Source organism: Anabrus simplex, chromosome 10 (genome assembly GCF_040414725.1).
Source record: "Anabrus simplex isolate iqAnaSimp1 chromosome 10, ASM4041472v1, whole genome shotgun sequence".
Lineage (NCBI taxonomy): Eukaryota > Metazoa > Arthropoda > Insecta > Orthoptera > Tettigoniidae > Anabrus > Anabrus simplex.
In genome coordinates, this window is record NC_090274.1 from 15,700,486 (window position 1) to 15,724,855 (window position 24,370).

Below are 24,370 nucleotides of genomic sequence, written 5' to 3' on the forward strand. Positions count from 1 at the left end.
AGGAGTTTCGAGGTGCTTTTAGAATTGGGCTTCCGTGTAGCATTACAAGAGGGAACCTGGCGAGAATGCTTGGTGGAGAGCGCCTTATCCGTACGGTTCACTGTAGCAGAGGACTTGCGGGCCTGAGGCGAGACTTGTGCAACTTCGTGTGGAGAAGCTATGGCTGCGGCAGTCTGGGTAGTAAGCTCATAAACCGTAGCAATACGCTGGACGTCTTCTAAAGAAGGGTTACTCTGCTTGACAGCGTCAAAACGTATTTTGTCTTCAGGAGTATGTAAAAGTATCATGTCCCGAATGAGAGAATCAGTGTAGGATGAACCACAACCGTCCTTGGAGCAGATGAACTGGCAGGGTTTAGCTAGACCACGCAATTCAGTTATCCATTCATTATGTGTCTGATGGGGTTGCGTTCTGCTCTGAAAAAATTTATAGCGAGCAGCCACTATGTGAGGAGCTTTGGCATAGTGTTCCGTGAGACGGGCCAAGAGCTGCGTGAAGGGTACCTCAGATAAGTGTTCTTCCGGACTTAATTTATGTAGTAAGTCACACGTAGCATTGCCAACCGAACTAAGAAATAGTGCGCGGCGGCGTTGATCATCTGTGACAGAATGGCAGATGAAATGCTGTTGTAAACGGGCTAGATAAACTGACCATTCTTCCTTAGCCGGATCAAAAGCAGAGAACGGAGGAATAGCTGATGGCTGGGTAGAGACAGAAATAGCTTGAATAGCCTGAATTAATGCTGCCTGTTGTTGTTGCATAAACTGTTGTTGTTGCTGCTGTAAGGCTTGGAAGACCGTAGCGAGTTGTTCCGCAGTAGCCATTGCGAGATGCGTGCAAGAAAGAGTAAGGTAAGCTGTGTGTCAGAACTGGTTGGAGTGTCGTTGTGGTTTAGCACGTCGCCGTAGAGGTGACAACTGGGCCTGTTGAATTGAAGTGTCGTGTTTACCTCGTTGCTATAGAGTTGGCGATTGGGGCTGATGACGTGTAGTTTGTTGCTTTTTTACCTCGTCGCTATAGAGTTGGCAACTGGGGTCGAAGAATTGTAGGTTGTGGCGTTTTTACCTCGTCGCCATAGAGTTGTGTTGTAACCAAGGTTGAAGTTTACAAAACACAACTTTTATTGCTTCACTTTATGATATTTACACAAATAACTGAAATTTATTTTGAAGCAAAAAGGAATATTGAATCTTGAGAAAAGTCTGTCTTTATACAATATGTACAGGTTTACAGTCTTTATATACACTTCTATCTTGAAAAGATAGTCTTTGTGAATTGACACGTTGATAGTCGAGAACTATCTGGCACATTAACATAAATGTCTTTGAGAGTCCTTGTTTGATGAAGTGCCTGAATTCCTAAAAAGCAAGTTCAATTGATTGAAGAAATTCCACCTAGCGAAACTAAGGGAGCTTGCATAACTTAGGGAATGAAAATGGCTTGTAAAAGAATTACGGAACATAGGCAGCGGAAACAGGAAAGGGAGCGGTGACCAGAGGTGAAACCTCGTACTGCCAGAAATTCAGTCCACCTGGTCGAAGCACATTTTCAAGAGGAGTAGCCTCCGTGCTCGACGTAGGGTGTATTCTGGAGCTGGACACCGGGGCAAGTGGGCAAGTGAGCAGGCAGGGAGCTCCTATTTATAGTACACTCGATGGTCAGGCACGCGCACTGAGGGCTGCGCGTCGAAGCTAGCAGAATGATACACAGGCGCGCGTGCAGCTGGCTGGCGGAGGCGAGAAGGGAGCGCCGGACATACAACACTTTGGTCGATATCTTCATTTTTCGAAGTGTCGGATCCCTTCCATTTTTCTCTCTAGTGTTATATAGAGGATGGTTGCCTAGTTGTACTTCCTCTTAAAACAATAATCACCACCACCACCATCTTCAGCTGAACAGTAAAATGGTACCACAATCACACAACCTATCACACGAAACAATCAGTGGTATTCAACAGGCAATCTCTGCATGCATTTAAAATTATGATACTGACTTAAGAGTTCCTGACAGCAGCTGGAAGTGAATTCCAAAGTCGTGACCCAGCCGCATACATTGAAGAGTGATTGATGGGGATAGCAAGGGAAGTGCCAGATCTAGTGTTACAATTATGGAATGGGGATAATAAATGGGATTTTGAAGAAATGTATTTTGGGTAGATTTTCCTTCAGAGTTCGATATATCGATGTATGTGACTTGTGCTATCGCGGTAGGATTACATCCTCACCGAAATATGTCATTCAGTTCAGCGTATGGATCCTCCGTGGCTCAGGCGGCAGCGCTGGCCTCTCACCGCTGGGTTCCGCGGTTTAAATACCGGTCACTCCGTGTGAGATTTGTGCTGGACAAAGCGGAGGCGGGAGAGCTTTTCTTCGGATACTCCAGTTTTTCCTGTCACCTTTCATTCCAGCGATACTGGGCGAGTTGGGCGTGCGGTTAGGAGCACGCAGCTGTCAGCTTGCATCCGTGAGATAGTGGGTTCGAACCCCACTGTCGGCAGCCCTGAAAATGGTTTTTCCGCCAGGAAAATGCTGGGGCTGTACCTTCATTAAGGCCACTGCCGTTTCCTTCCCACTCCTAGCCCTGTCCTGTCCCATCGTCACCATAAGACCAATCTGTGTCGGTGCGACGTAAAGAAAAATAAAGCAAGCATTCCAGCGACACTCTCCGGTATCATTTCATTTCATCTGTCAGTCATCAATCATTGCTCCAGAGGAGTGCGACAGTCTTAGACAGCCTATCCTCTTCCTATCCTCGTCGCTAGATGGGGGCTTCATTCATTTCATTCCTAACCGGTGTCTGGCTCCATGGCAAAATGGTTAGCGTGCTGGCCTTTGGTCGGGTTCGATTGGTTAATTTCTCTGGCACGGGGACTGGGTGTACGTGTCGTCTTCATCATTTCATCCTCATCACGACGCGCAGGTCGCCTACGGGAGTCAGTTAAAAAAAGACCTGCACCTGGCGAGCCGAACATATTCTCCGACACTCCCGGCACTAAAAGCCATACGCCATTTCATTTTTTTTTTCATTCCTAACCGGTCAAATGACTGGAAACAGGCTGAGGATTTTTTATTCAATTCAGCGTATTGCTTTCAGTGCCGGGAGTGTCCGAGGGCATGTTTGGCTCACCTGACGCAGGTCTTTCTATTTGACGCTCATGGGCGTCCGTCCGAGATGATGATAAATGAGTTAGGGAGGGAGTGAAACCCGGTGTCGGCACACAGCCTACTCCTGTGGGATATCTCCAACGCTTGTCGTCGCCATTCGACGGACGAATGTCCATCAACAACGTCTTATACTCTCACTCCATATGAACACTGCATAGAGGTTTGAAATTGAATCCAGGCTGTTGCCACGTAAGGTGGTGATTTGCCGGTCAACATTCTGATAGTGAATTTTTTCTCCATCATCGGGACTCGAATCAGCTAATCATAGTGTCAGATCATTGAAGGCTTGACGCCTATGAGTTGGGCTACCGTCAAAAATAATAGAGGCTAATGTTTGCAGCATGTATAAAACATTGCATATACGGTATACGGAAACAAAATAGGTAAAAATAGCCTATAAAGCATAAATACCGTATGGTTTCACATTAGTGCATGCAACTTGTGTGCCAAGTAGTAAATGTAGACAGAGCTCGGTAGCTGCAGTCGCTTATGTGCGGCCAGTATCCAGTATTCGGGAGATAGTGGGTTCGAACCCCACTGTCGGCAGCCCTGAAGATGGTTTTCCGTGGTTTCCTATTTTCACACCAGGCAAATGCTGGGGCTGTACCTTAATTAAGGCCACGGCCGCTTCCTTCCCATTCCTAGGCCTTTCCTCTCCCATCGTCGCCATAAGACCTTTCTGTGTCGGTGCGACGTAAAACAAATAGCAAAAAAAAAAAAGTAAATGTAGACATGTAGAAAGGATTTCTCATGGACAGTCGAGATTTTCTTCTGATGACGCAGAGCAAAGTTCTCAAGTTCTCTGAAACGTGAAGAATTTCATCTGATTTTCTTGGCATGGCATTAGCCCAGCTACGGGCCGTGAAAGCATCAATGGCAAGTACTAAATGCTTCATTTTATGAACATCCTCAGAAAATCTCTGTGACCATGTCTTTATAAATAACCGATGTCGATAAAATCATATTATTTGCATATTCCCTTTTTAATACTTCTTCTACAAGTCTCATTCGCACAATGATTATAGGGCCCAAGCAGTAGCTGCGCTAAGAAGCTCGGGGACCCCCCCCCCCCCCCACCGTAAAAATTGAAAGTGGGTCCCCACGTTTCCTGATAACGAAAGTAACAGGTTTATTTCGTAGTACAAGGATGTATATTACTACAATGAACAACAACGACGCAACGATAATAATAATAATAATAATAATAATAATAATAATAATAATAATAATAATAATACGGTAATAATAATAATAATAATAATAATAATAATAATAATAATAATATAGTTTTCAAATTGGAAGGGATTAAAATAATACTTATATGGTACGAACACACACACACACACACACACACACACACACACACACACACACACACGCATACACACAATAAATGCATATTCAAAGACCGTCACAATATTAAGAAATAATCTCACCGAGCTCGATAGCTGCAGTCGCTTAAGTGCGGCCAGTATCCAGTACTCGGGATATAGTAGGTTCGAACCCCACTATCGGTAGCCCTGAAGATGGTTTTCCGTGGTTCCCCATTTTCACACCAGGCGAATGCTGGGGCTGTACCTTAATTAAGGCCACGGCCGCTTCCTTCCCTGTCCCATCGCCGCCATAAGATCTATCTGTGTCGGTGTGACGTAAAGCAGCTAGCCAAAAAAAAAAATCTCGTTCCTAGGACCAAATAATTTACAACTCAACCATCCATCGTAAGCCTACTTAGCTACACTGACTGTCAACAGGCTCAAAACTGCATTTAGAGTTTAGATAAGGAGGATGTCTTTGTTATCGTATCTTCACAGGCTACTGGGTTTTCAGACCTGACTAATTACTTCAAAAGCCTTGTTGATTGTTGTGAGTGGCAGCAAGGCATGGTTGTTATTGGAACACGTTGGGAAACCCACATTCTGTCAGAAATAACTACCGTACTCCTATTGATGAAAGAAGCTCTGCATTATGATGGCCTACGTTTGGAATAACTGTAATAAAAATAATATTGTGTTGTGTGCTGTAGCTTTATCAATATGCCGAATCACTCTTCAGCGGCTGAATTAAGAAACAGTCATGGGTTCCTCACAAGCCATGGGCGAGGTCTGCGGGGTCCTTATCGCCGCCACTGGGGCCCCAAGAGTACTTTCAGTGCTGACCAACAATGACTAAGACTCATATTGTTAAATTATATATCTGTTTGAAATTTATTTTTAAAAATGAGTATAAGTTAGGACTTATGTGGATACTGAAGATCATGTGAATCTGTGGTTTGGTCATCCTAAGTGTTTGGCTACCCCCTGCGGGTGGGGGTCGCACATGTAGAATACACCCGCGGTATCCCTTGCCTGTCGTAAGAGGCAACTAAAAGGGGCCCAAGGGGCTCTCAACTTGGGAATGTGGATTGGCGACCACAGGGACCTTAGCTGAGTCTTGGCATTGCTTCTACTTACTTGTGCCAGGCTCCTCACTTTCGTCTATCCTGTCCGACCTTCCTTGGTCAACTCTTGTTCTTTTCCGACCCCGACGATATTAGAGCATTCGAGGCCTAGGGAGTCTTTCATTTTCACGCCTTTCGTGGCCCTTGCCTTTCTTCGTCCGTTACTTCATTTTTCGAAGTGATGGATCCCTTCTTTTTCTTCTTTTTTCTCTCTCTACCCTCTGTGGGTGGGGGACGCAGAAGGAAAACACACCCACGGTACCCCTGCCTGTCGTGAGAGGCGACTAAAAGGGGCGACCAAGGGATGATAGTCCTAGAACCATGAAACTACTTTTGATTAGTACCATCATGCGGGGAACATCATGGGTCACCTTTGCTTGCGAGTAGTTCCACTATATTAGGTACGAAATAGGTTTGTGCTTAGTAGCAGCAGTAGGTGTGGACTGTGGGTTTCCAGTACCCGTGAGTCGTACCCATGTGAGCAACACCGCGGGTCTGGGCGTTGCCTGTGATTAGTATCCACTATGTGAGGAACACCACGGGAATACCGGCGCCCGTGATTAGTACACCTAGGTGAGGAACCCCATTGGTTCGCGTTGGCTATGAGTGACGCTATTGTTTGAGAAACACCATAGGTCTGCGTTACCTGTACGATGTACAATACTTGTGAGTAGTGCCATCATGTGCGGAACACCGTGAGTCTTCGCTCCTTTTGATTAGTACCCCAACATGACACATACCATGGTTCTACTTTACTAGCGATAAGTACCATTCTGAGGGACCTTTGACCTGGATTTTGGGCTCCTTTCGACATCAAGCATCCCCGATTCAGGATTGTGCTTTAGAAGTGCTCCCTTGGTCAGTAATACTATTACTTATGATAGTTTTTTGAGTCGGATCCACTGATTGTTTTAAATTCATGTCCATCCATTCATTCTTCATGACATTTTTTATTTTGGTCAGTGGATGATATTGAACTTTTACTTTGTCATTTCATTTCGTACCATTAGGGGTCGATGAGATTGATGTTAGGGCCCCTTTAAACAACAAGCATCATCATCAGCATCATCAAATGTTTGGCTTTAATGAAGTGATCAGAATAAAAAACTACCACACTTCAAATATATCGAGCTGTATACTTTCAATACCAACATTCTTTGAGACTATTTCTTGTTTATTTTTAGATGTTGCTGTACGGGCGGACGAGCCGACCAGGAGAGCTGACACGGAGATTGATACATCGACCCCCGAGCCTCCACCATTGACCAGTGGTAAAAACTTGGAAGTCCCCGGTCTCTTGATGATTACAACATCGCCGCCAGAGACGGAAAGTGTGGAACATAGCAACGTGAAGGATCCCGGCAAGACCCACGAGCAAGGAGGCGAGTTACCCAAGGTAGGGTCGCAGAATATCACGGCTCTGGAAAATGAGACTTTGATCAACTCCAATTCTACTGAAGTGGAAAATGTAACAAACACTAACTCAACAGAAGAGATTTTTAAGACGAGCGTCATCTACACGTGTAACTTTCCCAAGTCATGGCTGAAGCAAGCGCGCAACAAAAGTAGTTCATTCAATGGCTGGATGGATAATGGTGAGAATGATACGAATGTCTGTTCATTTCCTCCCGACTGGCTGAACAGCACTGACACCCTGCACATCTGTACGATAAACAAAGAGTGGCTGAAGATAAACAACTACACGATCCAGAACGGGACAATCCCCAAGGAGTTACTTGCGGAGACCAACACCTCCAACATCAGATGTGTGACTCCCAAGGATGCGCTGGAAGGTGACGCTGATGATTTCGACAACAGCAACGACACTTCACACTTCAGCACTATTCTGCCGAGAGCGTGGCTCAGGGAAGGAAATGACATTTACATCTACCTAGTTCCATACGAGAATGTGACTGAAATAGAGGCTGAAGAACACACAACCGTGAGTCAAGAATCTTCTCCTGTCACATCTACTAGTACAGAGGATGTTCCCACATTATCACCATCGTCTGGCACAGAAACTGTGACAGTTAACATTACCTCTGATGCTACGACTGTAAAAGTGTTTGCTAATAAAACTGCTGAGGAAAGTACCACCAGCTTGCCTGCTTCTACAACAAATCAAACAACACTGGAAGCATCAACAGAATCTATGTCACCAGCTCCAAAAATAAACACTTCAGCAGAAGATTCTGCCAAGAACAGTACAAAGAGTGATGACTCTGACAAGAACAAGACAGTCCGGGAAAAGGAGGAAATGACAGAGCCACCCCCGACGACAAAACAACCTGGATCGACGTCTTCTACTACTGCAGATGATGCTGAGAACATCATCAACCACTCAGACAGCACGACACCTTCCTCGCCGTCTGCTCTGCTCCAGACACACGCGGACCACGATCACCTATCAAGCTCTGGGAAGACAGCGTTCCTGCAGCCAACAGAGTCTGCAGCAATTCTAGCAGGAGTGTTCGTGGGTATTGCAATCCTCGGCTATGTTGGACTGCTCGTATGGAGAAGACTTCTGGAGTAAGTAAAAAAGAATCAGTGTGGGAAGAGGGAGCAATAGGAAAGGAGGCAAGCATGAAAACACTAAAGGACAATATCGACATAGATGTGTTCTCTCCTGTTAACTCCATTTTTCTCAGTCCCCGACGAGCTCGTCAGGTGTACTTCCCAGCTTCATCAGGAGGGATGACTTTACCACTCATTCTGGGGTTGTCTGTTGTGAGAAAAGTAGGGTAAAAAGAAAACTGGATAAACACAGAGAAAGGCAAAATACAAAAAGATAAAGATTTTTGTTTATCTATTTGTTTTACATCATACCGGCACTGAAAGGTCTTATGGTCATGATGGAATAGGAAAGGCCTAGTACTAGTAAGGAAACAACCATAGCCTTAATCAAGGTACAGTCTCAGTATTTGCCTGGTGTGAAAAGGGGGAATCACCAAAAGGCATCTTCAGGGCTGCTGACAGTGGGGTTCAAACCCACCATGACCTGCACCACATAACCACTTCAATCAATCAATCAATCAATCAATCAATCAATCAATCAATCAATCAATCATCTGCATTTAGGGCGGTTGCCCAGGTGGCAGATTCCCTGTCTGTTGTGTACCTCATTTACATTTATTTACAATTGTTTACCGAGCTGTTTCTTAAATAGTTTCAACAAACTTGGAAATTTATCGAACATTTCCCTTGATAATTTATTTCAATCCCTCACTGCTCATCCTATAAATGAATATTTGCCCCAATCTGTCGTCCTGAATTCGAACTTCATCTTCATATCATGATCTTTCCTACTCTTAAAAGCTCCACTCAAGCTTATTCTTCTACTTATGTCATTCCATGTCAACTCACCACTGACAGCTCAAAACATTTAATTGATTTAATGTACATACCACATAGTCAAGTGTCTCGTCTCCTTACTTCCAGATCTTCCCAGCCCAAAGTTTGCAACATTTTATTAACACTACTCCTTTGTCGGAAATTACCCGAAACAAATCGTGCTGATTTCCTTTGAATTCTTTTCCAGTTCTCGTAACAAGTCTTACGGGAGAGGGTCCCTTGCTTGATAGATAAAAATATGGTTGGTAAAAGACTAGGAACCCAGTTGGCCAATATATGTGTAAGTACCTAAATGAAAGGATCAAACAAGTGACAAGTCATGACAGGATAAACACTACGACAGGCCCCCTCAAAGAGTGTTGATGCCCACCCTGCTGATGAAACTGGGAAGCAGCTGAGAAGAACTGGGACTGATGAGAAGGCCCATTTGTCTCCGACCTGTCATTGTGCTTATCCTGTTACTTGATCCTATCTATCTATTTATGACTTGATTTGTCATGTTTGTTCCCTTTCATTTCTCTAAGACACCGTAACTTCCTTGGAAGGTCAGACCCAGTCAGCTTCTTTGTGGCCACATGTTCTGCTCATTCTTCCCTTGTTGGTTCAAGTCAAAGCAATCCCCGATGACACCTGCTGGGTCCCCTAGATCTTGCCAGCACTTGTTCCGTCATTAGGCTAACTGTGGTACCGGAGGTAAAACACACCTACTGTCTGTAACGTATGCTCTTACCAGCTGCACAGGGGTTACAGTATTGACCACCAGACAAGAGTGAATGAGAGGCTCCCCATTAGCTTATCCTACATGTTATTTCTTATGGTTGTTTGAAGAGATGATGATGATAATAACTTTGGATTCATTGTTTACAATTGTGTCTACATCTAATTCATCCTGCCTACATCTCTTTAAGTCCACTGGAATTTTCTGAACTTTGGTTCCCTGTCATTTGGATACTGATCTGGTTGAGATCTTTCTCACATTCCAGGAACCGTAATATTAATAAAAATGAACAGCCCTTTAGAACTTTGACCTGCCATGATGACTGCTGCTCATCCTGATGGAAGTGCCACACGGTGGCCTTTTGTATTAGACAGTTTCTCAGTTGTTCTCGTGACATTGAGTGATACATGTTCCAGTCCTCAGTAGAGAATTAATATACATAGACTGATCAGGAATCAAACCTGGGCCTTCATGCTACCCCTAGAGTATGAAACTATGCTGTTACCTACGGAGTAGCAGAGCTCATGCTAGGCAACATTCCGATTGTGCTGTTCTCGAGCAACAAAGGCAAAATTCTACTGGACAATTTCTAGGTGACATGGAGTGACTACATTTTTGACCGTGAGCTCCCTCCACCAGGAACATAAGTCACTCTGATTGCTGACTTGATGTTTGTATATGAAGTTGTCTTCTTGGTCGTTTTTTTTTCCTCTTCATAATTGCCCTTTTCTCTCCTTGCACTGTGCATCTGCCTATCCTACTTCCTTTCTTACTGTCCTTAATGTACATTCTTATGACAAGTGTTTTATGGTAGACATGATATGGGCTTATGCCGTGTCAAGAAAACAAGGTGAAACTCTATATTTCGCCGAGAACTTTGCTATGCGTCTTCAGAAGAAAATCTCGACTGTTTATTAGGAAGACAAGGAAGGATGTACAAAATTCCCTGTACTTGTGACAAAGGTATACATTGGCTAAACATGCTGATCCGTTGGGACATGCATCAAGGAATACCAAAGATAATATCCATCTCAACGAGCCAGACAAGTCAGCAATTGCTGAGCGCACCCTGTCGTCAGGTCATGATGTCGTGTTCCAAGATGTTCAAGCTCTTACCCACACTAGGATTATATGGGAAGCGGTGGTAATATGTAAAAATCCGAACAATTTCAACAGGGACACTGGCTATCAATTAATACATGGTTGCCAGTCATTAAGGATTTACATAGGTAGTTCTCTTCCTGTCCTTTCTCATTGTTATTTCATTTCATTTAACATAAGAAATTTCATCTTTTATGTTATCTGTATTTCATTTTGGTGTTTTCCAAATTTGTACATTTGCCATTGCCAGATGGTTCATTCCGAGCTATGTGTTAATTGTCATACTTTCATAATGTGTGTGCACTGGTTATGCCTCCCCCCCCCCCCCCCTTTCCACATATTTTCTTTCCATTCTTCAGCTCTGTTCTATTCCATTGTGGCGTCGTTCATTGCATTTCATTTTATTAGTTTCTATTTATTTCTTCTACCACATTCATCCCTGATTTGTCTGACATCCTCTCTGTTACTTCTCATGCATCTTAATCAGAGCTTAATGTTGTTGTCAGCTCCCGCTTGGAGCGCTGTGAGCCACCTGGTGATGAATGAGTGTACCACTACAGCCCCAATGGTAAAACATTCTTAAATTCAAACCCTCGTTATTGCAGAAATCTTTCTCGTGAACAGTCGAGATAGTAAAATTCTCTGCGAAACATAAAGAGTTTCACCTTGTATTCTTGATATGGCATAAGCCCGAAAGCCTGTATCATGTCTACAAGTATGGGCCATGAAAGCATCAGTGTTGATAAGTGTTTTATTACTAAAGAAAATCAAAATAAAAGAACATAACATGATAAACACATTGACTGACCAGTGTGGTGAGCGAAAACAAGGACAGTGTGCTCTCTCCTGTCTTCTCAGTCCCCAGTGAGCTTGTTTCTGCTTCCTGACTTCATAAGGAGGGAGGGCCTTGTCTTCAGTCTTCAAGTGGAAAGTGTGGAAGAAGCTGGATAAACATAGAACAGACACGAGACAATGATAAAGCTGAATACTAGAGTGTTGATGAAGCAGAAATGAGCTTGTACAGGATAAGAACTTGGATTGATGGCGAGAGAGTCCATAGTCCTTGTCTCGTCCTTTCACACTGACCCGTTCCTATCTCTCTTGATTTGTTAGCTTCTTTCTTTCCATTTATTATAACGTCTTCATACTTCAGTTGTACGTATTGTAACACCAATGTTTCTTTGTTGCAGAAGACGGTACGGTCATCGAGAAATGCTGGTCAATGAGGACGACGACTTTGATACGAGTGACATGAGGCACTTTGAGGCAAGTATATAAGATATGGTAGCAACATGATGTTACATAATAGTTATTATTTGAGAAATATGAACGAAACAGACGGGGAGAGAACACACGGGTCCATGCAACCTTCACCAGTGGAGGATAGAATAAAGTGGTCGTTACTGTTGATAATTGGGGTGGGGGGGCTGGGGGGGGAGGTAGGAGAGACAGCACACACACACACACACACACACACACACACACACACACACACACACACACACACACACACACACACACACAAAATGCAAAATATCTCTGGTGACACATTTCGTGTTTACAAGACGAAATGAATTATAAACTCAGCATGGATCGCCCAAGAGAAATGTTTCTTTGCCATCTGGCAGGCAGTCTAGATGGTATCAGATCAAAATTCCTGTGATGCTGATTATTATTATTATTATTATTATTATTATTATTATTATTATTATTATTATTCGTTGATGAAGTTTGTACCCGTGTGTTTCTTTTGCATGTTCTGTGACCACAGAATATTGCTCATAACTTTCTAGTTCTGAAATTCATTTTAAAATGTTATTTATAGAATTTATTGGGGATATTAATATTATGGATACAAAATGGTGAAGTATCTGCAGGGTGTGACAGGAAATACTTCAGTGACAAACCATACCAGTATTTATGTTTACATTTTTGGACTGCTTTCAATTTTGTGTATGGGTAGTTAGATATTTTTATTTCCTTTTTAGTTATGTGTAATAAATCTTTTGAGTTTGACCAGAATAAAATAATCTGAGGCAGAGCAATGTAAATGGATTTGAAAATGTATGTGATCAGAACATTTACATCATCTCAAGGAAGAAGGTTCCATTCCATTCTAATGAGGTCTCAGAGTGTATAAAAAATAGCTGTTTTCAACCTGTCCCATGAACTGTCTCATTGAACTTCCCCACTAATGCACCTTGATGAGGATGAACATTGTTGTTGACGAAAATGAATTCAGCATCACATTCATCCCTAAAGGGTTGTACGAATGGTTGCTGGATTTCATCAGTATACCGCTGGGTGGTTAACTTCCCTCGAATTGGTATCAAAGGTGTATGACGGCCATGCATACCGTAATTCCAGCCCAAAACATCACACTACCCCATCCAAATGCTTGCTGGTACTTTACATCTCCATGCCCTTTGTCATCGTGTATCTGGGCTAACTTGATTCAGGAACTGGAAAAAATCCAAAGGAAAGCAGCTCGATTTGTTCTGGGCAATTTCCGACAAAAGAGTAGCGTCACAAAAATGTTGCAAAGTTTGGACTGGGAAGACTTGGGAGAAAGGAGATGTGCTGCTCGACTAAGTGGTATGTTACATGTTATAATTCTCATGTTAGGTCCGTATTGAAATGTACGTAAATACAAAGTATGTTACAAGTGTTTATTTATATATCCACCTATTCAATACAAAGAGATCTTTTTAGAAATTAAATATTAATATAAAATGTTAAGGGACATGTTTCGCCCATATTAAGGGCATCATCAGCCTCAAATTCAAACCTGTATGGTGAAAAATCAGGATCCTGATTGCTCTTACAAGCCATAAAAAGAGGATATCATTATAGGTGTCAGTCTAAACATGCAAAATATTAGAATGTCCTTGGCTAAAATTGCAGTATCAAGCTGCATGTCATAAGTTCACATGAATATACTTTCCGGAGCGTTGAAAAACTTGTTGGGGTAGGGCAGTAAACAGCTCAGTCTTTATAATGAAACAGAAATGTGCCTCCTTGAAGATGATAAGAAAAAGCAAAGCTGATACACTGTTACAGATGTCAATATCGTATGTTGTGATAAGACAACAGATCTCTTAAATGGCTGTTCAGCTGCCTATAGTCTATTTAACTGGCTGAAGGAGTGAAAGTCGAATGTGTTATGATAAGATAACAGTCTTCCTTACGTAATTGTGGGAGCAAGGAAAAAGCATTCGGTTGTCTATAGATGTATTTATCTTATTTGAAGGACGAAAGTCGAAGGTTTATCGACGTTGATAGAGCTCTTTGGTGTGAAGTCTGTAACAAGAGGAGAGTGAATGCTTAGGAAGGTATTTTTGAAGAGAATGTGGGTTTAAAGAAAGGTAAAACATCTTTTACATCTTCACAGACAAAAGGGTAAGTGTTTTTTATACATTTTCCATGTTTTACCTTTCTTTAAACCCACATTCTCTTCAAAAATACCTTCCTAAGCATTCACTCTCCTCTTGTTACAGACTTCACACCAAAGAGCTCTATCAACGTCGATAAACCTTCGACTTTCGTCCTTCAAATAAGATAAATACATCTATAGACAACCGAATGCTTTTTCCTTGCTCCCACAATTACGTAAGGAAGACTGTTATCTTATCATAACACATTCGACTTTCACTCCTTCAGCCAGTTAAATAGACTATAGGCAGCTGAACAGCCATTTAAGAGATCTGTTGTCTTATCACAACATACGATATTGACATCTGTAACAGTGTATCAGCTTTGCTTTTTCTTATCATCTTCAAGGAGGCACATTTCTGTTTCATTATAAAGACTGAGCTGTTTACTGCCCTACCCCAACAAGTTTTTCAACGCTCCGGAAAGTATATTCATGTGAACTTATGACATGCAGCTTGATACTGCAATTTTAGCCAAGGACATTCTAATATTTTGCATGTTTAGACTGACACCTATAATGATATCCTCTTTTTATGGCTTGTAAGAGCAATCAGGATCCTGATTTTTCACCATACAGGTTTGAATTTGAGGCTGATGATGCCCTTAATATGGGCAAAACATGTCCCTTAACATTTTATATTAATATTTAATTTTTAAAAAGATCTCTTTGTATTGAATAGGTGGATATATAAATAAACACTTGTAACATACTTTGTATTTAAGTGGTATGTTCCAAGCTGTCAGTGGAGAGATGGCATGGGAGGACATCAATAGACGAATAAGTTTGAGTGGTGTCTTTAAAAGTAGGAAAGATCACAATATGAAGATAAAGTTGGAATTCAAGAGGACAAATTGGGGCAAATATTCGTTTATAGGAAGGGGAGTTAGGGATTGGAATAACTTACCAAGGGAGATGTTCAATAACTTTCCAATTTCTTTGCAATCATTTAAGAAAAGGCTTGGAAAACAACAGATAGGGAATCTGCCACCTGGGCGACTGCCCTAAATGCAGATCAGTAGTGATTGATTTGATTGATTGAATGTATTCAAAACATTGGCAAACTGTATGCAATGTACAGAAAACGACGACGTTGGTTCAACCCGGAAGAAGAACTAAATAAATAAGTCCATTGTTCTCTAGTTGTTTAGGCAGCAAAATTCGTGGTCTTTGTCATCTCCAGATAATTATAAAGTCTAAGATAATTCTGGTCAAAATGAACAGCATTCAAAGAACTTTCTATTACACAGAATATTATTTAAATTTCTTTCTGCCATTGTGTATTGCCGTAAGACAAAGAATACCACTTACAATAAATTGCTATAACACAAAAATTTTAACCTGTTCTGTAAATTCACACATAGTTATCCTATATAAACAATATAAATGACTCTAGAATTTGTATGAAACTTTCCAGTGTGTGAAAGGCCACAAAATGGAGAGCAGCATCCAAAAATGTATACATAGTAAATATATTGAAGGGTTTTCTCTCTCACCCTGGAGATACAATTTTCCCATCTGCACCTCCTAATAAAAAGAGAAATATGTAATAAATTTTATAGTTAAAATTTTTAATGAATATTAATCTTTCTTACCTGAACATTTGTTGAGTTTCATCAGGTCCTAATACTACATGGTAGAGAATGAAAGTTTGTTCCTTTGTTCACCTTTGTAAGGATTATAGTCTTACTTAAAATCTAAAACTCAGCATTTCCCTCTTTGTTTCTTCACACTTTTACCTTCTCTCCTTTGGGTCAGACTTCTTGAAATCGCTCTCCTCCTAGCAACTCGATTCATTTGTGCTGCACTCGATACATCTCGCTTTCTGTAACTGCTATCTTTTTCTCTTTCATCGACTGCTCCATTTCCGTAAAATGCAGTCATTCTCCACACAGATGTTACGGTACAGATCTATGTTAGAAATGAACAAATAGCTCTTTTTTTTTTTAGGCAAGTAGAGTATAGAAAGATAAGACATTAATATTTTTTTTCTCTCTCTATCTTCATCCGTTCAGTCGGGTATAATTCTGGGTCTTCCTACGGATCCTTTTGGCTCTGTTGCAGACAGCAGTCATCACGCCAGTCTCTCTTGGCCACCCATCATTCTGATGTATTTCTGTTTTATATATGATTTGATTTGTCTCTTGCTTGACTTTGCCCTGTGTTCAGTCATTATCTTTATTCTCTGAATTTACGCTATTTGCCCAAATTTCTTCTTACCCTTAATGAAGACAGAAGATCTGTGAAGTGAAAGGGCTTAAGGGGATGTAAGAATTTAAGAACTTGTCCTCAATTAGTACTCAGGTGTATGATCGCAACTGTAATGTTAATGTTCCTCTACTTTCTATCCACAGATGCAAAACACAAGAACATCGTCTTCAGTAGTGTTTTAAAGGTACGGAGCATGTTGCCCTTCACCAGCCTGCTCACGCTTTCACCTAACACACACCCAGTGTTTGGCTCCTCTTTGGTGATTTGTGGTCGCTTCACTAGGACTGTCTCTACGACTGTAGTGCCATATGTTGACAACTTTAATAATTATTTAGCTCATACAACTTTGTATCAGTCGGATGATTGTGTCAGATAATGAACAAGTCGCTGTTAGGGAGAGAGTTCATTTGATTACATTTGGCATGTTATTGTATTTATAAAGCGTGATCAAAAAGTTTATGTTTGAGGGCATTGCTGCAGCGGACAGGCAACGTAGCGCGATTCCGATGCAGGTATATAAGCATGGACATATAGGCAAAGGGGCTGGTGTGGCAGCCGTGTCGTGCCGAGGTGCATCCATTAAATGTGGCCACGTGAAGTATGGCAATTTTATTACTAACAGGACCAATGTGGTGTTATTCTGATCTTGGCTGCCGAAGGACAAACACCGGTGGACATCCATTGGAGAATGAAGACTGTGTGTGGGGCAGCATGTCTTTTGAAAACCACCGTTGTGGAATGGTGCACCAAGTTTTGTGCAGGGCACGTTTCAACACAAGATGCTGGTTGATCTGGGAGGCCAGCCTGATACACCATACCGCAAAGGTCATCAGGGAGAAAGTACGCCAACTCAAGTGGGAGACACTCAAGCACCCGCCCTATAGTCCTGAACTCTCCTCATGCGATTATCACGCCTTTGGTCCCCTAAAAAAAAGAAAAGGCCTTGAAGGGTCAATGCTTCCTGTCAGACGAGGATGTGCAGCAGGACACGGTGTTTTACCACACGGGGATCTTCAACCTGGTGCGTCGGTGGGATGAGTGCCTCAGTGCTCACGGCAATTTTGCCTGATTGGTGTACAGATTCAGGACTGTATGGCTGTCAAACGGAAATTTTTTGATCGTCCCGTATATTGATCAATTCCTTCTTACATTTAAGGTTAGATAATATTCTAAATATGTAGAGAAAGGAATAAAGAACCCATGGTAATGCCCAGCATCTTTAACTTTTTTTTTTTTTTGCTAGTTGTTTTACGTCGCACCGACACAGATAGGTCTTACGGCGATGATGGGACAGGAAAGAGCTAGGAGTGGGAAGGAAGCAGCCGTGGCCTTAATTAAGGTACAGCCCCAGCATTTGCCTGGTGTGAAAATGGGAAACCACAGAAAACAATTTTCAGGGGAGCCGACAGTGGGGTTCGAACCTACTATCTCCCGAATACTGGATACTGGCTGCACTTAAGCGACTGCAGCTATCGAGCTCGGTCATCTTTAACCTAAACTCCATGCTTAAGAGATAGGTCTTTCATATTGTTATGAATAAAATCATCCAAATTACCAGCGGAGAGAACTTCACCACAATAAAAATGAACATATATGGTACATTGCTTTGCAAAAGAAGGAAAAAACAGTACTATATTTTATAGACTTCACTCATTTCTTAGAAAGTGATATTGTGTACCGATATGTAAACTAATTATTACTCAATATACATGTATTATTAATTCAGTTTTCCACTGTAAAATCAATTCCAGCATTTAGGAAGGAATGCTCTGCATTGTGAGATACATATTCAATAAATCATAATTTTCCTTGTCCGTAGGTTCAACACTGAAATGCTGAGTAATATGTGGTAAATTGATAACACAGCTTCTTTATTCATTTCTCTATGCATTTAGAATATTACCTGTCCTTAAAGAATTGACAAGTAAGTGCAATATGACAACACATGTAATGAAATCAGCCTTCAGCCTAACAACTTGTTTACTCTACTAAAATATGGGATGGAACCTTTCTCAAGGGCAGGACTGCTTCCTAGCCTGTACACTCACAGCAACAAGCAGTTACAGAAGTGGAGAGCCAAATATGTCCTTGGACACTCCGGGCACTAAAAGCCACACACTATTTTTAAAAAAGGGATTGTGCGAGTTAAATAATTTTCTACGTAGCCAACAGATGGCACTGTGGTTGTACTTCTGTTTGGACACTGCAATGAGACAGTCTTCCACTTGACATAATACTGCATGGCACAGAACTCCAGACTCCTAGGTCAACTGGAGTACTTTAAGAAAATCACCTGTTCACAACTTTCACAACTGGATTTAATGTGTTTGTTCACTTGCACAGGTTCATTTTTCCAAGTTCTCTCAACAGTGTTTGTGGTGGTGGTGGTGATTATTGTTTTAAGATCAAGTACCGTTTGAACACCATCCTCTAATAACACTAATCTGAGAGGGAAGAGAATGAAGATACAGGAAATGGTCACAGGGGTTGTGCAATTGAAAGACTCCCTAGGCGTCGCAAATCTAAAACAAGAGTTGACAAAGGGAGTTTGGTAGTGAAACCTCTGGTTTTTTTCTTTTTTACTGCCCCCTATCCACGCAAGGATTCTCCTCGTTATGTCCTCTTGCCTTACGACAATCATTATCTTGTTGTTTTGACCTCTTTGTAATTGTACTGTGTATTTTGGTGTTTTTCAAACCATCTTCCTTTCTAAACCTACATTTCCTGTAACAAATTACTTCGCTCCCTTCTTCATTGCTGGAGGCTCATTGGATCCTCAGATAGCACCACCAAGGCTTATGCAATAGTGAAACATAGGGGGATATGGAACTGTGCCCATAGTCGGTGGTATTTGCAGATCCTTTAATTAAGCCGATTGAACTGCACCCATAGTAAAGTCGGTTGTTAGCCTGAGGTCAGTTTAAGGGGAAGTGACGGACTGTCTCCCACCACTAGCTTCTGTACTATTGAGAATAACAGGTAAGCATCTGCACTACGGGAAACCCAACAGACAACATTCCAGGGCAATATTCCCTGAAGGGTGAAGAAAATGTGTGGTATAATACTACTCGGAAATAAAGGATTAAATTAAAACTTCATAAATATCAAGTATCGACTGATACTGCTAGCAAACCCTTTCTACGGTACATTTAAGCATGTATTACTCGTGCACTATCAAGTGTTTCAGGTTCGTGTCACTGTACTTGATTTTTCTTTCCTTTAACACCTTTGGTTCAGTTCAGAGGGTCCAAGGTTTGATTCCCAGCTGGGTTGGAGATTTTTTCCTTACAAAATTGTACAAAACTTATTTTAATCCTCCTAGTGAAAAATGAAAACCTGCAACCTGTTTTCCAGTCAATGACTGGGTCAGGGATGGAATGAATGAAGCCCTCATCTTGCGGCGAGGATAGAAATTGTTCCGGTTGCCGAAGCCTGTCTCAGTCCTCTGGGGCAATGATTGACTGACAGATGAAATGAAATGAAGTGATATTGGAGTGTGTTGCTGGAATGAAAGATGACAGGGAAAACCGGAGTACCTGGAGAAAAACCTGTCCTGCCTCTGCTTTGTCCAGCACAAATCTCACATGGAGTGACCAGGATTTGAACCATGGAACCCAGTGGTGAGAGGCCGACGTGCTGCCACGTGAGCCGTGGAGTAGTTTTGTACAATTTTGTAAGAAGTTCAACCGTCAATACGGATTTAACATGAGATTCATGGTCTGTAATCGGAGATTTTAATCATGTCTGATTAATTTTTCTGTCTCGGGGACTGGGTGTTTGTCCCAACACTTTCGTCTTCATATTCACACTACACTACCAACCACCACATAAACACACAATAGTGATTACATCCCTCCATATAAGGTTGGCGTCATGAAGGGCAACCAGCTGTGAAACAGGGCCAAATACACTTGTGTGACACAGGTTACACCTGCGACCCCACAGACGTGGGAAAAGCGGTAGAAGATATTATTTGTCACCTGCAAGTTTACATAGATTTGAAATGAGTCACTTAAAATTGACATGACTCAACACTACATAATCCAGTAGAAGGGAGGAGGAAGGAACCTTAGCTGACCACTAACCATGGGTGCACTTCCACTGCCACTTTTCGAAGGTTGACGCTAATGAGCAGGGTCATTAATGAAGCTTGGGTGCAGTTCCATACTGCTGGGGACATACTGGGCAAATGAACAGTGTGCTAGTTTGCCATTGCTTTCCCAACTGGGCCAGAAAGTGCTATTGCAGCACTACGAGAAGCCCTATGACTAACAGCTTTCATAACGTCCAGAAACGTTACAGTAGTTCAGCTAGCTCTGAACGCCGTACCTCGGTAGCTTCTATATCGTCACAGCCACATTCTGCTCTGGGCTAAACCAAAATATAAACTTACAAATAATCCATACTTCAAGAAGAAAGATAAAAAATTAGGAACACATAATTGAATAGGTCAGTATGCGAAGAGGAGGTGGTGGTGATTATTGTTTTAAGAGGAAGTACAGCTAGGCAACCATCCTCTATATAACAGTAATCAGAGGGGGGGAAAATGGAAGGTATCCGACACTTCAAAAAATGAAGGCATCAGCCAAAAGAAAGATGAGGGCCACGAAGGACGTGAAAATGAGACTTCCAAGGATCCACAATCCTGCTACCATTGGGGTCAAAAGAAAACAAGAGTGGACCAAGGGAAGTCGGATAGGATAGATGAAAGTGAGGAGCCTGGCACAAGTGGAAGTAATGCCGGGACTCAGCTGAGGGCCCCATGGTCACCAAACCCTGCTCCCAAGTTTTTTTATTTTTATAAGTTACTTTATGTCGCATGGACACAGATACATTTTATGGTGACGATGGGATAGGAAAGGGCTAGGACTGGGAAGGAAGCGGCCACGGCTTTAATTAAGGTACAGCACCAGCCTTTGCCTGGTGTGAAAATGAGAAACCACGGAAAACCATCTTCAGGGCTGCCGACAGTGGGGTTCGAACCCACTATCTCCCGAATACTGGCCACACTTAAGCGACTGCAGCTATCGAGCTTGGTCACTCCCATGTTAAGAGCCCCTGGGGCCCCTTTTAGTTGCCTCTTATGACAGGCAGGGGATAAACAAGGATAATCTCCTCATCAATCAAACTTGTTTCTGCTTCATCAATGCTCATTGAGGGGCCACCCTACACTGACTTGTCATTGTATCTATCATATTACTGTACGTGTTTCTGTCCCTCTCCTGTGTTCATGTTTATCTTTTCCTGTACTGATCTATGTAGTGTTGTGTGTTTCTCACCTGTCTTTGTGTGTTCTCTAGTCTGGCCTTGAAGACTGTGAGCTGTAGCGCTGCCCTCCTCGTGAAAAGACAGTACGTGTCAAGCTCGACCTACTGCATGTTAAACGGGAAAATCCACATCAAGTGGTACCTCTTTCTCTTCGTGATGATCTAACCAAGTTTTTCTCCTTTTTCCTGGCATGTGCCTGTGAGCTAAGTGATCTTTTAATATTGCAAGACAAGATACAAATGATTACTTTAATACAGAGTTATGTCTTCCAGCCTATCAAGCTAGGACGGCCTTCAGCAGGTGTTCAGTTGTCACATGGAACTGACCAAGTTTCATTCGGTGGAGACGTGAGCATTAACTGTAAAGAAATATGACGAGTTTAACAACCCAATTCGCCAGAAACTTTGCTCAGTGAAAGAGGGGTCGAAATAAGCAAACGCATGTTTCCGTAGACACTCGACAAGAAAACGACATTACATTACATGTCGAAGTTTCCAATGTGCTTTATGCACCTGTTAGCACATAGCGAGTTTAACGACGTCCTCTGCAACTGTGGATGGCAGTTCAACCAACCTTGCAAAAAAGAGGAGCCCGACACTTGGCTAGACGACCCATGAGCCTCTGAGGGTCACCTCATTTAAGCTGCGTTTACACTAGCGAAACTCCCTCGCGAAAGTCGCTCGGGTGAAACTTACTCGTTTCGAGTGTAATTTCGCACTACCCAAAACGGAGCACAGTTCAGAGCGAAAAATAGCGCGAGTGGGGTGAGCCGCCTTCGACAAGCCTTAAAGCTTCAGTTCTGGTTTTGCAGCGAACATGGAAACTTGTTTTGTCCCTCCAGCCGCTACAATATTTCATCATCATATAGTAGATTAGTGTCATAAAAATGTCATAAATTTAAAATCTCGATTTTTGTAGAGCTCGATGAGCTGCAAGCACTGTTTTTGATTCATCACTCGTGCAACTATGGGGACCACTTTTACACTGAGCGAAATTTGATGAGTGAAACCGTTTGATGCACAGACAAGAACAGACTGAGCTCTGGCTCGCAGCGAGGGTCCTCACTCCGCAGTTACTCAGAGGTGGGGGAATTGCGCTTATTGTAAACGCAGCTTAAGACCTCTTTAACAACAGGCAAAGGATGTGTTAATCACAGGCCATTATAGCTCATTTATCCAGCTCCATGGCTCCTTTGGTCCAAGAGGTCCTGGGTTTGATTCCTGAATGCCACCTGCCTGGAAGACGGCAAAGGAATCGGTTAATACACATTTTAAACCTGATAAAACATGAATGGTCTCCATCACACCCTCACGGCATTGTTAACATCAGGGATCCAACTATAAAATTGCCTGGGTTCAACCTTTGTCGCTCCACCTGGACCACACTTAACAGAATACACTGCAGAGTACGAAGAAGTGCTTCTGCTCTGCATCATTGGGGCTGGAAAGACTCTCCAGTTTGTGACTGTGGTGCTGAAGTGCAAACCATTCTGCACATTCTGAAGGACTGCCCTCTGCGAGCTTTTGCTGGTCCCATTGTGTGACCCCCCAAGGCCCTCTCTTGGTTGGAAGAGCTGGACATTCGTCTATAAGAGACTGAAAGCCCTCCACATTAACCTTCTTAATGTGGACTTTGTATATACAGTATGTGTTGTAACCAAGGTTGAGATTTACAAAACACAACTTTATTATTCGCTTCAAATGCAAAATACACTATTTACACAAATAAAAATGAAATTTAACTTGAAGCAAATGAATTAGGAATCTTGAGAAAGAGTCTATCTTTTGTACACTATATACAAGTTTACAGTATTTACATCCACTTCTATCTCGAAAAGATAGTCCTTGATATGAAAGTCGATAGTCGAAAACTATCTGAAGTACTGACATAAATGTTTTTGAAAGTCCTTCCTTGCTGAGTTCATAAAAGCAAGTTCAATGTTGGAAGAATTCTTACTTGGCAAAACCAAGGGAGCTTGCATTAATTAGGGAAATATAACGGTATGTAATAGTATGACTGGATATGGGCAGCGGAAGAGGAGCGGTGACCAGAGGTGAGACCTCGTACTGCCAGAAATTCAGTCCACCTGGTCGAAGCACATTTTCAAGAGGAGTAGCCTCCGTGCTCGACGTAGGGTGTATTCTGGAGCTGGACACCGGGGCAAATGGGCATCAGGACAGGCTGGGAGTTCCTCTTTATAGTACACATACGATGGTTCAGGCACGCGCACTGAGGGCTGCGCGTCGAGGCTAGAAGAATGACACTTGGCGCGCGTGTAGCTGGCTGGCGGAGCGAGAAGGGAGCGCCGGACATACAACAGTATATATTTTTTTAACCCTAGAACACTAACCCTTCGTAAATTTGACGACGGTAGGTAGCAGAGGTATAGTTTATTGCCTTCTGTGAATGCGTACCTGCCGCCATTCTGTGTAGCTGATTTTTTTCGAGCAGTTACTGACTGTGGCATAGGAACTCTAAATAATCTAAATATTGCCAAATATAAGCTGTTACATAGAAAATATAACAATTATAAATTGGAGTAGTCAAATGTACGAAGGGTTAGTAATAATGTGTGGCGAAATAGGGTTAGTGTTCTAGGGTTAAAGGTGAATATAGAGTCGATTGTCAATTGTAGCATCACACGCTAAATAAATAATAATAATTAGAAATCATTTTAGGTAGAGTCCCAT

General features: G+C 42.2%; 1 protein-coding gene across 5 annotated transcripts in view; it reads left to right on the forward strand.

Moving 5' to 3' along the window:
- Positions 1–24,370, forward strand: part of LOC136882366 (mucin-22) — a 178,108-nt gene that overhangs the window by 150,048 nt on the left and 3,690 nt on the right. For 2 of the 5 annotated variants that reach the window (XM_067154982.2, XM_067154979.2), the window contains exons 2-4: positions 6,786–8,130; positions 11,962–12,037; positions 16,556–16,596. In XM_067154982.2, the coding sequence (XP_067011083.2) occupies positions 6,786–8,130; positions 11,962–12,037; positions 16,556–16,594 (1,460 nt within the window). In that variant the 3' untranslated portion in view covers positions 16,595–16,596. Of the gene's footprint in view, positions 1–6,785; positions 8,131–11,961; positions 12,038–16,555; positions 16,597–21,712; positions 21,764–24,370 lie in introns of all 5 variants that reach the window. The other 3 variants (XR_010861150.2, XM_067154980.2, XM_067154981.2) reach the window with 3 other exon arrangements.